The 12,850-nt window shown below is 45.3% G+C and overlaps 1 protein-coding gene across 4 annotated transcripts; it reads right to left on the reverse strand.

Moving 5' to 3' along the window:
* Positions 1-1,172: 1,172 nt before the first annotated feature.
* On the reverse strand, positions 1,173-9,886 carry elmod3 (ELMO/CED-12 domain containing 3). Of its 4 annotated transcripts, none has more exons than XM_012959265.2 (13): positions 9,759-9,819; positions 9,252-9,493; positions 8,354-8,431; positions 8,161-8,233; positions 7,619-7,678; positions 7,023-7,043; positions 5,942-6,033; positions 5,706-5,829; positions 5,341-5,463; positions 4,569-4,699; positions 4,233-4,309; positions 3,378-3,505; positions 1,173-2,655 (listed from the first exon to the last, which is right to left on the reverse strand). In XM_012959265.2, the coding sequence occupies exons 2-13, from the start codon at positions 9,261-9,263 to the stop codon at positions 2,450-2,452; spliced, it is 1,125 nt and encodes a 374-aa protein (XP_012814719.1). In that variant the 5' UTR covers positions 9,264-9,493; positions 9,759-9,819; the 3' UTR covers positions 1,173-2,449.
* Between the last annotated feature and the right edge of the window lie 2,964 nt (positions 9,887-12,850).

A 12,850-nucleotide genomic window follows, 5' to 3' on the forward strand; every position in this document is an offset into this window, starting at 1 on the left:
CTTTATGTCCTTTTGACCAATAGCCTGGACAGAGTAGGATATCAACCCATGTCTATGTTTCCAGTATTAACTTCCCTGCTTTTATTGTACTATGTGGGTTTCTGGCTGCTAATGTGGGAACCTGCAGGAAAGGGATCAGTGATTTCTTTCTAACGGTATTACATTATGCCTCGACTTAAACAAGGTGAACCCTGGAAAGACACCAGATGGACTATTTGCAACATAACATGAGTGCAACGGAGTCAATTTTAGTGATTCTGACTCAGTTGTGTCAGTTGTAGTGCCCCCTTGCCATCACACGGACAGAATTTGTTGAAAACTGCTGGATCCTTATATTTTATGATAGGGGATACATTAATCTCTATATAACTCACTGTGTCACAGCTATAAATAGAGTAATAGAGTGAATGCAAAACAAAAAGTAACTAGAACAGCGTCAGCCCTTTACTCATTAAGTAGTAAAATGTCTGCAAGCATATTGCTCCATCTAGTGTGCATGCTTGGCAACACCAACCAAAAAATGCCCTGTATAATATTACTGCCATAACTGGGTACAAGGCCTAGTTGTTGTTGTTGCTGTTGAAGAATATGCAGTAGCAATAAACCAGTTGCTCTTACAGAATATAAAATATATTCTCCCCATCAGCCACGTGATCAGGGGCAAAGCATAGTGCAGGCCCAGAAAGCTCTTAAGGTCTCCTCCTGTTTGTTGAATTTAGGCTTTCTGGGATTAGAGACTACTTTGGGTGGGAATCTGGGAGTAACAGCTTGACAGGTACAGGAGGGGCACATGTTACACATACTGTATAAACCCAGTACAGATTTAGATTGAGGTCTGTTTAAGAAGCCAGAGATATCCCATAATGTGATGAGAATCAGGCTGATTCCCTACATAATACACGGTCACTTCCCATGTTAATTCACTGGGACAAATTAACTTACTAGAGTTCTGGCACACAGGGAGATTTGTTGCCTGCAGGAAATTGTGTTTGTCAGCATTTTCTCACAAGTAATGACAATCTGACTTGAGGTAAGTAAAGGGGAAGGCTTCTAGCTAGATTTATAGCCTTGGGTAGTGCAGATGACAAAGCCCCTTAAAACAGGCGGAGGTTTGTGCTTTACAATGGGATGGGGGTTCAGGCCAAGATCCCAGTCCTATTCATTACAAGCACTTCTGTTGTAAAATATTTATTTTGATTAAGAGACTGCTAGGTCCCGTTACAGACATAGCTAGTGCAAAACATGGTTTTCTTGAACAAAGATACACGATTTTCTATATTCTACACTGTTTAACTTAGAAACAAGAACTTACCAACACAATTCTGCCTAGACCCACACTATATGGATCCAGTCTAACTGTATGGGCATGTAGTCTAACATGGATAAAGAACATGAAGCCGCCGGTATCTCATCACTCCTGCAGTGCCCATCTCTTCCATTCACAGTATGCAGGGCCCATTTTAAGGTAAATATAAATACAAAAGGATAAAACTGCACAACAATTGATAGATATTTTCAGTACATCTATGAGAGAAGGAAAGAGTCGAATGATGTCTCCATTGGCTCACTAGCTGCTCAAATGCTGTTAAGGGAGGCTGCAGTTCAGCCAGTCAAGAGGACCTCAGGCCGAGCATCTCTGCATGCAATATGCCATGAGGTTTCAAAGGGGAGCAGTCCCACTTGCTCTATATGACAGCGAGTGAAAATGATTGGCTCAGATATAAGTAAAACGATAATATTCATACTGGGCATTCGCACAATCACATACAGAGCCTTGCTAAAGTATTCAGACCACAGATCAATTCCCTCATTTTGCTGCAAAATTCTCCATGGAAATCTGGTTTTCTGTATTTGTATTTCAATGCGCTGAAAACTAAAAAAAATATATATAATCTTTTTTCACATTTTCATGTTATGAATAAACTAAAATATGCTGTTGGTATAAATATTCAAAATTAGGTCAAGAGGCAGATTACTGGCACTGTATAGGGAATAAGTACGTTTGCACCACTATGGTAAAGCTGAGCGGGGAGTGGAACGTAGTGTTCTTGCTGGGCTGATGAGTTAGTCCAGTATCAGGACAGTCTAAGCTTTTGTGTTTGTTAAATAAGCAGCCCTGTTCCAGCTGTTTCCATGTAGTGTGCTAATAAGCTAACATATTGTCCAAGGGTTGGATAATATAAAGATACACAGCAGTCTATTGAGCCCATTGTCAGACAGGGGGCTATAAAAAAAAAACAAAAAACAAAAAAAAAAAAAAAACCTTGAAGTGCCACATCTGGCACACGTGCCTCCATTTGGACAGCCCTGCTGCCTGAAGTGCTTGATCCCAGGATCACTGTTCACTCTTACAGACGACAGATTCCAGCTGCTGGGACATTGTGTAAAGACTACAATCCCTTGTGCTCCTTTTAAGTATAAAATATTAGATTTATTTTTCCCTTCTCACTTAGATTAGCCTGTCCTCTTGCACTTGCTGTTCACACACGCCTGTAAAGCAAATATTCCCATTGCTTCTGTTCTGGTTAGAAGATTCTATTGGTTGCTGGTCCCAAATTTCTGGGGACAGGTCTTTGGGCAGAGGCCGCTCCTGCAGATAAATGTCCAGCTGGCGCAATAATTCCTTGGGGTTTCTCTTGGCAAAGGACTCCACTTCTGTGGAAGGTCAAATGGGAAAGTAGTTAGGATACATTTAAATTTTAGACAGCTAAACAGATTTGTGACTTAAACACCATATGTATAGATGCGGCTTGCAGTGTATGGAGGCAACAATTGGCAAAGGAAGAGGAGCTTCTTCCAAATGCCTGTATTGGGTTTACAGAGGATGGTTAAGGCTCTGTCAGTTTATCCCATCTGCTAGTGGTAATAAGATTTGTTCAGTAGTCTCTTTGTAGCAATACCTGGACATCAGACCCAGGCCAAGACATACTAGCACCCAGGGCTGACTGAAGCCAACTTCCACCCTTGAGAGTACAGACCCCCCTCCTACAGAGGCATCAGTGCAGCGGGAGTTGAGAACCATAAAAATACCCCCCAAAAAGACAAAATCATTCCCACCCCTCCAGCTGCGCCCAAGGCACCTTCCTACCCATAGTTCCAGCCCTGATGCATATTATAGTACAATTCTGCACCATCTCATATACATGCAGGAGTCAGAGCCAGAGTGAGTACAAGCCTATTATGTATTAGAGCTGCCATTTAAAATGACTGCAGCTCCTGCCTGAAAATAGACAGACTGCTGATAATGAAGAGCAACTTGATTATTTTAGAAACAGTGCAGATATTATTTAGACAGTTTTCATGAGATGAAGCTCATATTAAAATGTTTATTTTCACAATAGTTTCCTTTTAACACTGATGCGCCATCCCATACCTACCTTTCAGGACAAAGCCTGAATCACTAATGGTTTTGTTCTGTGTCTTCCATATGTGGTAGAGGTGGTAGAATGTTGCCACATAGAAGTCATTGAGCACAGCAAAAACCTGCTGTCGGCGATTGCATTCCCTGGGATCAAGAGGAAATTGCCAAATGGTTACTGGTTCTTAATTATAAAGGCAAATGTATATTTGCCAGATAAGCTGTACAGCACTATTACATGAATTGCTTGGTGTGTATGGGACTGGGCCAGCGGGACACCAGGAAAAAACCCAGTGCCCCACAGCCCTTGTGGGACCCACAGACCCAGTCCCTCTCCCAGGGGTGCCCAGTAATGCTGCAGAGACTTGGATTAGCCCCCCTGATGTCAGTGAGCTGCAGACTTTGGAAAGGATTGTGGGAACTCCAGTGCCTGCAACTTCTGTCTTCTACTCAGCTTTCTGTATGCTGGTTTGTCACTGACATTTAAGTCGCAGTCCCATGTGGATTAGATGGGCTGGAGGGGAAGTTCAAACTTCACCCATCCAATCCCTGTGCAGCTCTACTGGGACTTAGACTGCAATAAGAAAAATGTGTAGAAAAAAACAACATGCAGGCACAGGAGCATCTGTCCTCCCTTCCCAAGTCTGCAGCTCACTTACAACATCGGGGCCTGGCTATTTCAACTAAGTACAGGACAGCAGTGCCCCCCTTGGGTAGAAAGTTAGTGACTAGAGTGGATGACAGACCCAGACACCCCAGTCAGACACTGCGGGCAAAGCATGTAGATATATAAAGCAATACAAAAACACATGTAGGGCATACGCACACAGGCAGGGGTACAAAGGGAAACCACAAAGGCATACAAAACACTCACTTGGAGACTCGTTCTTCTCTAAGAGCTTGGAGGCAGATTCTGGTGATGTTGATGGACATAATGCAGAATGGGAAATTCTGTAAGTGTAAGAAACACATTACTCTGTAATGTATGTCCCCCTTACTGCAGCTGTCCTAAAGCTTCCCTACCCAGTTAAAAAAAAAAAAAAAAATACAAACAAAAAAAAAAAAAAAAGGTCACCTTCTACAGTGTTCCTTCTAACTTATACACGGTTGCAACGGTCCAGAGACTCTATAAATAGCCCATTCACATTTATGACTGAAGTCCCATTAACAATTATACATTAATGTTACAATACAAAGGCAATGAGGGTACCTGTGTGTGGTGCTGTGACAGTCTGAAAATATCATGAGCCAGAGGCAGTGTTTTGGGCTCCATCGCCATGTACAAAGGGTGCATCAGGCCCAGCAGTCCCGCCGCTCGAAGGTCTGTGCTTGGATCTAGGCCTATAAGGGTAGAAAGATCACATGACTCAGATGCACATAGGCTGACATAATTTTTATATGCAGCTCTGGGATCTATTAATCTGGCAAACTGGCACCCAGAAAAGCTCTGTTTAAAGAACATCTGACCAATTTGCTCTTTATCTGTAATAATAAAACATGACCTTGCACTTGGTGGTAACTAAGTTGCATAAACCCACATCCGGGCAAAACAATCCTTACAATGCTTACTGGAACCCAATGAAGATGCATAGTATTAGACAACAGGGGAAATTGCGGAAGGTTAATTCAAATAAAATGTAATTTAATTGTCAACAAATATCATTGGACAATTATTTGGCATTAACTCATATTTTAGGGCTTGGACCTTTTTTTGTCAATTAATTCAAAATGATTATGGGTTTTATGCATCCCTATAAAAAAATAAAACACATTCGTGGGCTGGATTATATTAAAATGGTAATGTTACATTATATAAATTCTGAGGGAATATTCAGTCCATGGGCCTGTGTTCAGTTCCCAGGCCTCCACTTGAACAGCCCTTCTCTAGAGATATACACCATTTGGTTATATGGAATGAAACCCTAGTATGTCTCACCCATCACCAGTTATACTAATATCCATGCCACGGGGGCAAATTTCACCTTGGAATCCTAGTTGCTCCCAGTGTGATCCATAGAGTGGGCAGTCAAATCTGGCCCCTGTCAGCCTCTTGTATATGGTCTGTAGGACTCTGATGTGAACCTGCTGACTGCTGTCCAGGGGACCTGAGCACAGACAAAAACAGGAAAAAGTTTACTATTAATTTGATTCCCCCACACAGATATCATTATATCTCCAACCTGCTGTTAATTGTCTTCCTGCTATTACTCTACTAACCCCTCCCACATACACAAGCATTGTACATACCCTCCCTCTGCCCCAGTCATATATGTATATATACAGGTCTCCTGATTCTAACCACCCTTTCCTCAGCCTGCCCCCTCCTCTAACCCTATACATTACTCACACTGCGCAATAGCAAGCACCAGGTCCCGCTCTGCATGAAGTTCCTTGCTAAGTCGCGGAGGCCCAAACAGCAGGTGAGAAATGAGAGAGAGTCCTGAGCGCCGGACTGCAGGCTGAATCTTCTTCTGAAGGATAAAATGGAAATTTAGATAGGGAGTCTCATTTGGGGCATTCTCTGTAATTACATCCAAAAACAAAAACCATATGTCTTGTATTTGGGCATGGTCATATACATACTTTGTACTCGGACATATCTGCTGTCTGGAAGTACTGAAGTGCTTCATTAAAGGAGATTAAACTGGTCTGTCCAGGAAAGTCTCCCAGGAGCCCTGTCAGAGAATAAAACTGATCAGCATCCACAAACACCTGCTGCCTACTGTACACTGGCATTGCACCCTACATCCCACCACTGCTCCTACTCTTGCCATTTCAAAAATCGGGAGTCTGACTGTCCTTACATACATCTCTACTGCACACCCTACATCTTGCTAATCCTCCCCAGTCACATCTCCCACCTACTGGGCTACCTAATAACTTCTTGTACTCTCCAGCCCACACTGTCCTAGTCCTCCTTTACTAATTCCTTACAGAGCTGTGTCTCAGCATATTCCCTACAGTACTGTCCTTTCTGTTACTTTGCTTTCTACTGCTCCTATACTCACTGAAATACATTTGCACAACTAAAACTGATGCCCTACCCTGCGATACTCCTCCTATACAAAGTCCAGACATACACAATACCATTGCACCTCCCAGCTATGCTGAATGTGCATGCACAGTTGGGCTACTTCCCTTTCACACTCTATCTAGCTGTGCCTTTACATCTTCTACCATCTTCTTCCTTTTTTCTCCTCCTAGGCTCATCACCCCCACCACACACAGCTGTACAGGCTTTCAACTACTATTCTCACCTCTGTGCTACTGGTACCATTAAAACTTACGGTTCCTCTATGATACCATATATAGCTGTGCCAATGCAGCTGTACTAAGCTTAAATCCATATACACTATACAGGACTGCTAATCTTGTGTGGATTCTATAGCTTAACTATTTGGGTGAAGACACATGGGGCTATAGTAGCAGATACTTGTCACGGCTACAAAAATAGACAATGCTGATCATTTTAAGATAACCGCCTCTCTGTTTAGCAGAGGCACTTTTCAGTATTGTCTATGGCAGGGTATTTTCCAGTGTTTTGTAGCCATAAAAATTAGCTGCTACTAAGTAGCTCTGTGTCTTCACCCTAATGAAGAAGACAAATGGGCACTACTTCCGCCAATAATAAAATGAGTACCAGGCAGTGACTGTTTACACATACCTGATTTTTCACTGTGCAGCCCTAAAACAAAACAGAGACACCATTCAATTCCCATTGTTAACTAAAGAATGTTAAGAGTGCAGTTATTAAGGCTTCTACTATCAAAAAGGCAAATCTTAATATATATATAAATCTTAATATATATGGTTTTTCTGCTCACAATTACAATCTGCAGGCAAGACACGAAAAAGACATGTACAAAAGCCCTCTTATTGTACATTTATCTTTTACGCAGGGCCAGAACTAGGGGTAGGCAGAAGAGGCAGCTGCCTAGGGCGCATTGATTAGGGGGCGCCAGGCAGACGCTTCTGCTGCCTACCACTAGTTCCCCTACTTTGCCATTGCCCCCGCCGCTAATGACAAGCGGCAGGGGCAATGACCCACGGCATTGCACCTCCCCCAACTGCGCATGCGCGCCAACGGAGGGGGCGGGGTGGCCGACCGGGTTGCCTAGGGCGCCCGGACGGCTTGGCCCGCCCCTGCTTTTACGGCACACACATATTCAAAGTAACTACAAGCTGCAATGGTGCATTATTTGTGTTATTGTAAGTGGACTAGTAGTATGCTTGAAGAAAGCAAGGATTGAAGAAACTGACCAGTCTGCAAGGTTTCTAAGGCCTCCCACTCCTCCTGCGCTCTCAGCATATCCTCCCTGTCTGCAAACAAGAGAACATTTTATAGGTTAAGACATTTGCTTAAGGAACGCAGACATGTGTGTAACATTCTAACAATGGTCCATGGCCTAATATAGTTGTTGAGGTTTAAAAGACATACATCCCTCAAGCATGTGCTTGGAGAAAGAGGCACAGACTCACCCCTAAACATCAGCAAAAATACTGTTATATTTCCCACTGTGAGGTTTGTAAGTAAATGAATTAAAATATGAAAAGTACACCAGCTTAGTTACAAATCTGTTCCAGCACTGGTGGGTCAGTCACAAAGGGCTGCCTTTGATTAATAGTATTCAATGTATCTATTAAAGGTTACTGCCTGTGAAGTATAGAATACAAGGTATCTTTCCCAGCCATGAACTCTCTTTGTAAATACAAAGGTCTCAGCAAACTGCTTATAGTAACAAATATTTTGGGCTTATGGTAAGCCTCTTATAGGTTTTATGAAATATCAGCCCTCTACGTACCACATTCTTTTTCAGGTTCCCCTGCACCGCCCACAAGTGTCTGTAGGACAGTGTTCTGTTTAACAGCTGAAATCTGCAGAAATAAAGAAAGGTTTCTGGTCACTGATACTGGGCACAACTGTGCACTGGCAGATAGGGTTAATTAGGTGGCAGGTAACAGCCAATGAATATCAGCCTGGAGCTTACTACTCACCGGGAGAGCTTTCATAGCCGGCAGGAAGCTGCTCTGGGTCTCAGCAATGTCAGAGTTCTTCATCCTACCATTCATGGTCTAAATAGAGAAAAGCAGAATGAGTCCTCTTATTGCAAATGTGCTTGATAGTCAAAATTCAACACAGCTTTTGCTTATTAGTTCATATGCGGATACAGGAAAAATAACTATACTAATACATGTTCCAAGTTCTAGGCTGCTATATTCAATCTAGGAGATTTTAGAAAGATAGATTATACTGATTGTTAACTATTTTGTATCAATTTAAACAAACCTGGCAATTAAACAGTCATATATGTACCGGTGCCACAACTTTTATAGCTGTTTTCTTTTGTAGCTAGAAGGAAAAGATATTTCTTTAATTATTGGGGTTCTACATAGGAACAGTACAGCAAAGAATACTAATTGCTGGCTGAGCATACTGGGAACTACAGTTTTAGGGTGAAGACACACTGAGCTACTAGTAGCAGCTACTTGTCACGGCTACTAAAATAGACAATGCTGATCATTTACTGATAATTGTCTCTACGTGTGTTTTAGCTGAGGCAATTCTCAGTATTGTCTATGGCAGGGTATTTTCTGGATTTTAGCAGCCGTGACAAGTAGCTGCTACTAAGTAGCTCCATGTGTCATCACCCTAACAACAGTGGCAGATAGTTTGTTGGGTTAGTAATGTGCATGGATAATCAAAGGTCCCCCAGTTGCCACTGAACTACATTTGAAGGTAAATGATTATTAAAGGGGTGAAGTGGCAACTCTAGACACTGATCTTATCAGTTTCTCTTTACCTGCTCAGTCCTACAAAGCCAAGGCACCTGAGTGCAAACCACGACTGCTTAATAATAAGCTGCCCCCATGCAAGCCTTCAGATTCCCCATACCTCACTCTCCATTGTGAGATTTAGTTGTGCAGATAAACAGTTTCACAGCTGAGGGTGATCACACAGGTGTCTGCCATATTAATCCAATATATTTAGGCCCGCCCTCAGGTCTGGTAAGCGCTAACATATTTAGCATGACTGTTAGGGGGTGCAGCTGCACGGAATGAAAGCGCCCAGTTCCAGGCTACCGCCGCAGGTTGTGTGGGTCACATGAGGATCTCTCAGGTCTGCTTTCTGTAACCCTACAAAACAAGAAGAAATGACAATATTTAGAAAGGTTAAACTGGCAAAACAGGGAAACGGATACAAGAACAGAAACTGCAGTTATAATTCTTAGAATGGCTTAACCCTTGATGTGCCAGGGACAGAGAATCTATCCCCACCCCCAGAGTAAAAGCTGTGATGGTGTGATGGATCAGTGGATCTGAGTGAGTAGAGAGTGCAAGCACAATCACCTCATAATCACACAAACACACATGCATTTATATTGTATATCATTATACATACAGCAGAGCCCCGGACACAAACACTACATTCCTGCTCTATCAATCTCAGAACTTCCCTACCTCCAATCTCAGCGGCCATCAGCTTCTCCAGAGTCCTGGCAACCGAGCGGCGCGATGCATTGTGGGAAACGTAGTCTTTGCGGAGAGCCGCAAAACTTAACGTAGGGAACTCCTGAACTACAATGCCCAGCATTCCTTTAGTCCCCGCCCCTAGCTAATTTTGGACCGGGTGATTAGCTCGCTGTTAACGTGCGTCACAAGGCAAGGTATGTCCCCAGAAGCCGGAAAGGTTATTGGCGGTCAGGTTGCTGTGACAGAGAGCTGGTTAGCAGGACGAGAAGAACTAAGCTGCCCCGTAACGCTCTGATTTATGGATCCAATGATTTTGCCTCCCAGTAGTCCCGATTTGTATTAAACAGCCCAGTCTCCCGGATCCCAGTTTAGCCCTTTAATTGTCCCGCTCCTTGGCATCTCCCGGCCCGCTCTCCCGACCCGCTCTCCCGACTCGCTCTCCCGACCTCTTATCCTACTCTCGCGAGAATTGAGGGCGACAGGCTGTGTAATGGGACAGGGACGGGCTGTGTAATGGGACAGGGAAGGGCTGTGTAATGGGACAGGTACGGGCTGTGTAATGGGACAGGGACGGGCTGTGTAATGGGACAGGGACGGGCTGTGTAATGGGACAGGGACGGCCTGTGTAATGGGACAGGGACGGGCTGTGTAATGGGACAGGGACGGGCTGTGTAATGGGACAGGGACGGGCTGTGTAATGGGACAGGGACGGGCTGTGTAATGGGACAGGGACGGCCTGTGTAATGGGACAGGGACGGGCTGTGTAATGGGACAGGGACGGGCTGTGTAATGGGACAGGGACGGGCTGTGTAATGGGACAGGGACGGGCTGTGTAATAGGACAGGGATAGTCTGTATAATGGGACAGGGATGGGCTGTATAATAGGACAGGGACAGGCTGTATAATGGGACAGGCTGTATAATGGGACAGGGACGGGCTGTGTAATGGGACAGGGACGGGCTGTGTAATGGGACAGGGACGGGCTGTGTAATGGGACAGGGACAGGCTGTATAATGGGACAGTGAGAGGAGAGTAACACAAGCATCATAAAAGTTCATGGAGGTGCCAAATAAGGGCTGTGATTGGCTATTAGGGGCCTCTATGCACACTATCAGCTTACAGGGGGCTTTATTTGGTACTAAATCTTGTTTTTATTCAACCGAAACTTGCCCCCAAGTCAGGAATTCAAAAATAACTCCCTGGTTTGGAACAATTTGTTGCTCAGGAGCCAATGGTTGGAGAACTCTGGGCTATATAATGGGTCAACATCCCTACTGTACCGACCAACGGCCCCGTAACCCCGAGCGTAACATCCCTACCGTACCGACCAACGGCCCCGTAACCCCGAGTGTAACATTCCTACTGTACAGACCAACGGCCCCGTAACCCTGAGCGTAACATCCCTACTGTACCGACCAACGGCCCCGTAACCCCGAGCGTAACATCCCTACTGTACCGACCAACGGCCCCGTAACCCCGAGTGTAACATTCCTACTGTACAGACCAACGGCCCCGTAACCCCGAGTGTAACATTCCTACTGTACCGACCAACGGCCCCGTAACCCCGAGCGTAACATCCCTACTGTACCGACCAACGGCCCCGTAACCCCGAGTGTAACGTCCCTACTGTACAGACCAACGGCCCCGTAACCCCGAGTGTAACATTCCTACTGTACAGACCAACGGCCCTGTAACCCCGAGTGTAACATTCCTACTGTACCGACCAACGGCCCCGTAACCCCGAGCGTAACATCCCTACTGTACCGACCAACGGCCCCGTAACCCCGAGTGTAACGTCCCTACTGTACAGACCAACGGCCCCGTAACCCCGAGTGTAACATTCCTACTGTACAGACCAACGGCCCTGTAACCCCGAGCGTAACATCCCTACTGTACCGACCAACGGCCCCGTAACCCCGAGCGTAACATCCCTACTGTACCGACCAACGGCCCCGTAACCCCGAGCGTAACATCCCTACTGTACCGACCAACGGCCCCGTAACCCCGAGTGTAACATCCCTACTGTACCGACCAACGGCCCCGTAACCCCGAGTGTAACATCCCTACTGTACCGACCAACGGCCCCGTAACCCCGAGTGTAACATCCCTACTGTACCGACCAACGGCCCCGTAACCCCGAGTGTAACATCCCTACTGTACCGACCAACAGCCCCGTAACCCTGAGTGTAACATCCCTACCGTACCGACCAACAGACCCGTAACCCCGAGTGTAACATCCCTACTGTACCGACCAACCAACAGCCCCGTAAGCCTGAGTGTAACATCCCTACTGTACCGACCAACAGCCCCGTAACCCCGAGTGTAACATCCCTACTGTACCGACCAACAGCCCCGTAACCCCGAGTGTAACATCCCTACTGTACCGACCAACGGCCCCGTAACCCCGAGTGTAACATCCCTACTGTACCGACCAACGGCCCCGTAACCCCGAGTGTAACATCCCTACTGTACCGACCAACAGCCCCGTAACCCCGAGTGTAACATCCCTACTGTACCGACCAACGGCCCCGTAACCCCGAGTGTAACCTCCCTACTGTACCAACCAACGGCCCCGTAACCCCGAGTGTAACAACATCCCTACCATACTGACCAACGGCCCCGTAACCCTGAGTGTAACATCCCTACTGTACCGACCAACGGCCACTGTAACCAGGCTCTTGTTGCATGGGAACATGTGCCAACTAAAGGTCACTTATTCCAAGAATACCCCGCACATATATTTAAGCCACAAATTCCTTACAGGATGGGGTAACTGAAATGCCATCTTACAAATGGCTTAGATATCTAGATCTACCCCAAAAAGCTTGTGGGATTAGAGACCTGGAAGATTTTCTTGCAGGATCAGCACGATTAATAAACAGCAAATAGTAAGATGCCCAAACACTCATTATTATTGTACCCTTGTGGCTGCAATCATTTCTCAGTGCCAAAGAGGGAGCTGTGGCCCCATCATGGGGTTACGTGTCACCAACCTATCAATATTCACCATTTTACAAGCTA

Source organism: Xenopus tropicalis, chromosome 3 (assembly GCF_000004195.4).
Source record: "Xenopus tropicalis strain Nigerian chromosome 3, UCB_Xtro_10.0, whole genome shotgun sequence".
Classification (NCBI taxonomy): Eukaryota; Metazoa; Chordata; class Amphibia; order Anura; family Pipidae; genus Xenopus; species Xenopus tropicalis.

Excerpts from the sequence above, each read along its gene's own strand:
- elmod3 (XM_012959265.2), bottom strand. Across the intron at positions 6,034-7,022 it reads GCTGCACAGTGAAAAATCAG|GGCTCCTGGGAGACTTTCCT; the intron begins GTATGTGTAAAC and ends ATTCTCTGACAG. Across the intron at positions 5,830-5,941 it reads CAGATATGTCCGAGTACAAA|AAGAAGATTCAGCCTGCAGT; the intron begins GTATGTATATGA and ends TTTATCCTTCAG.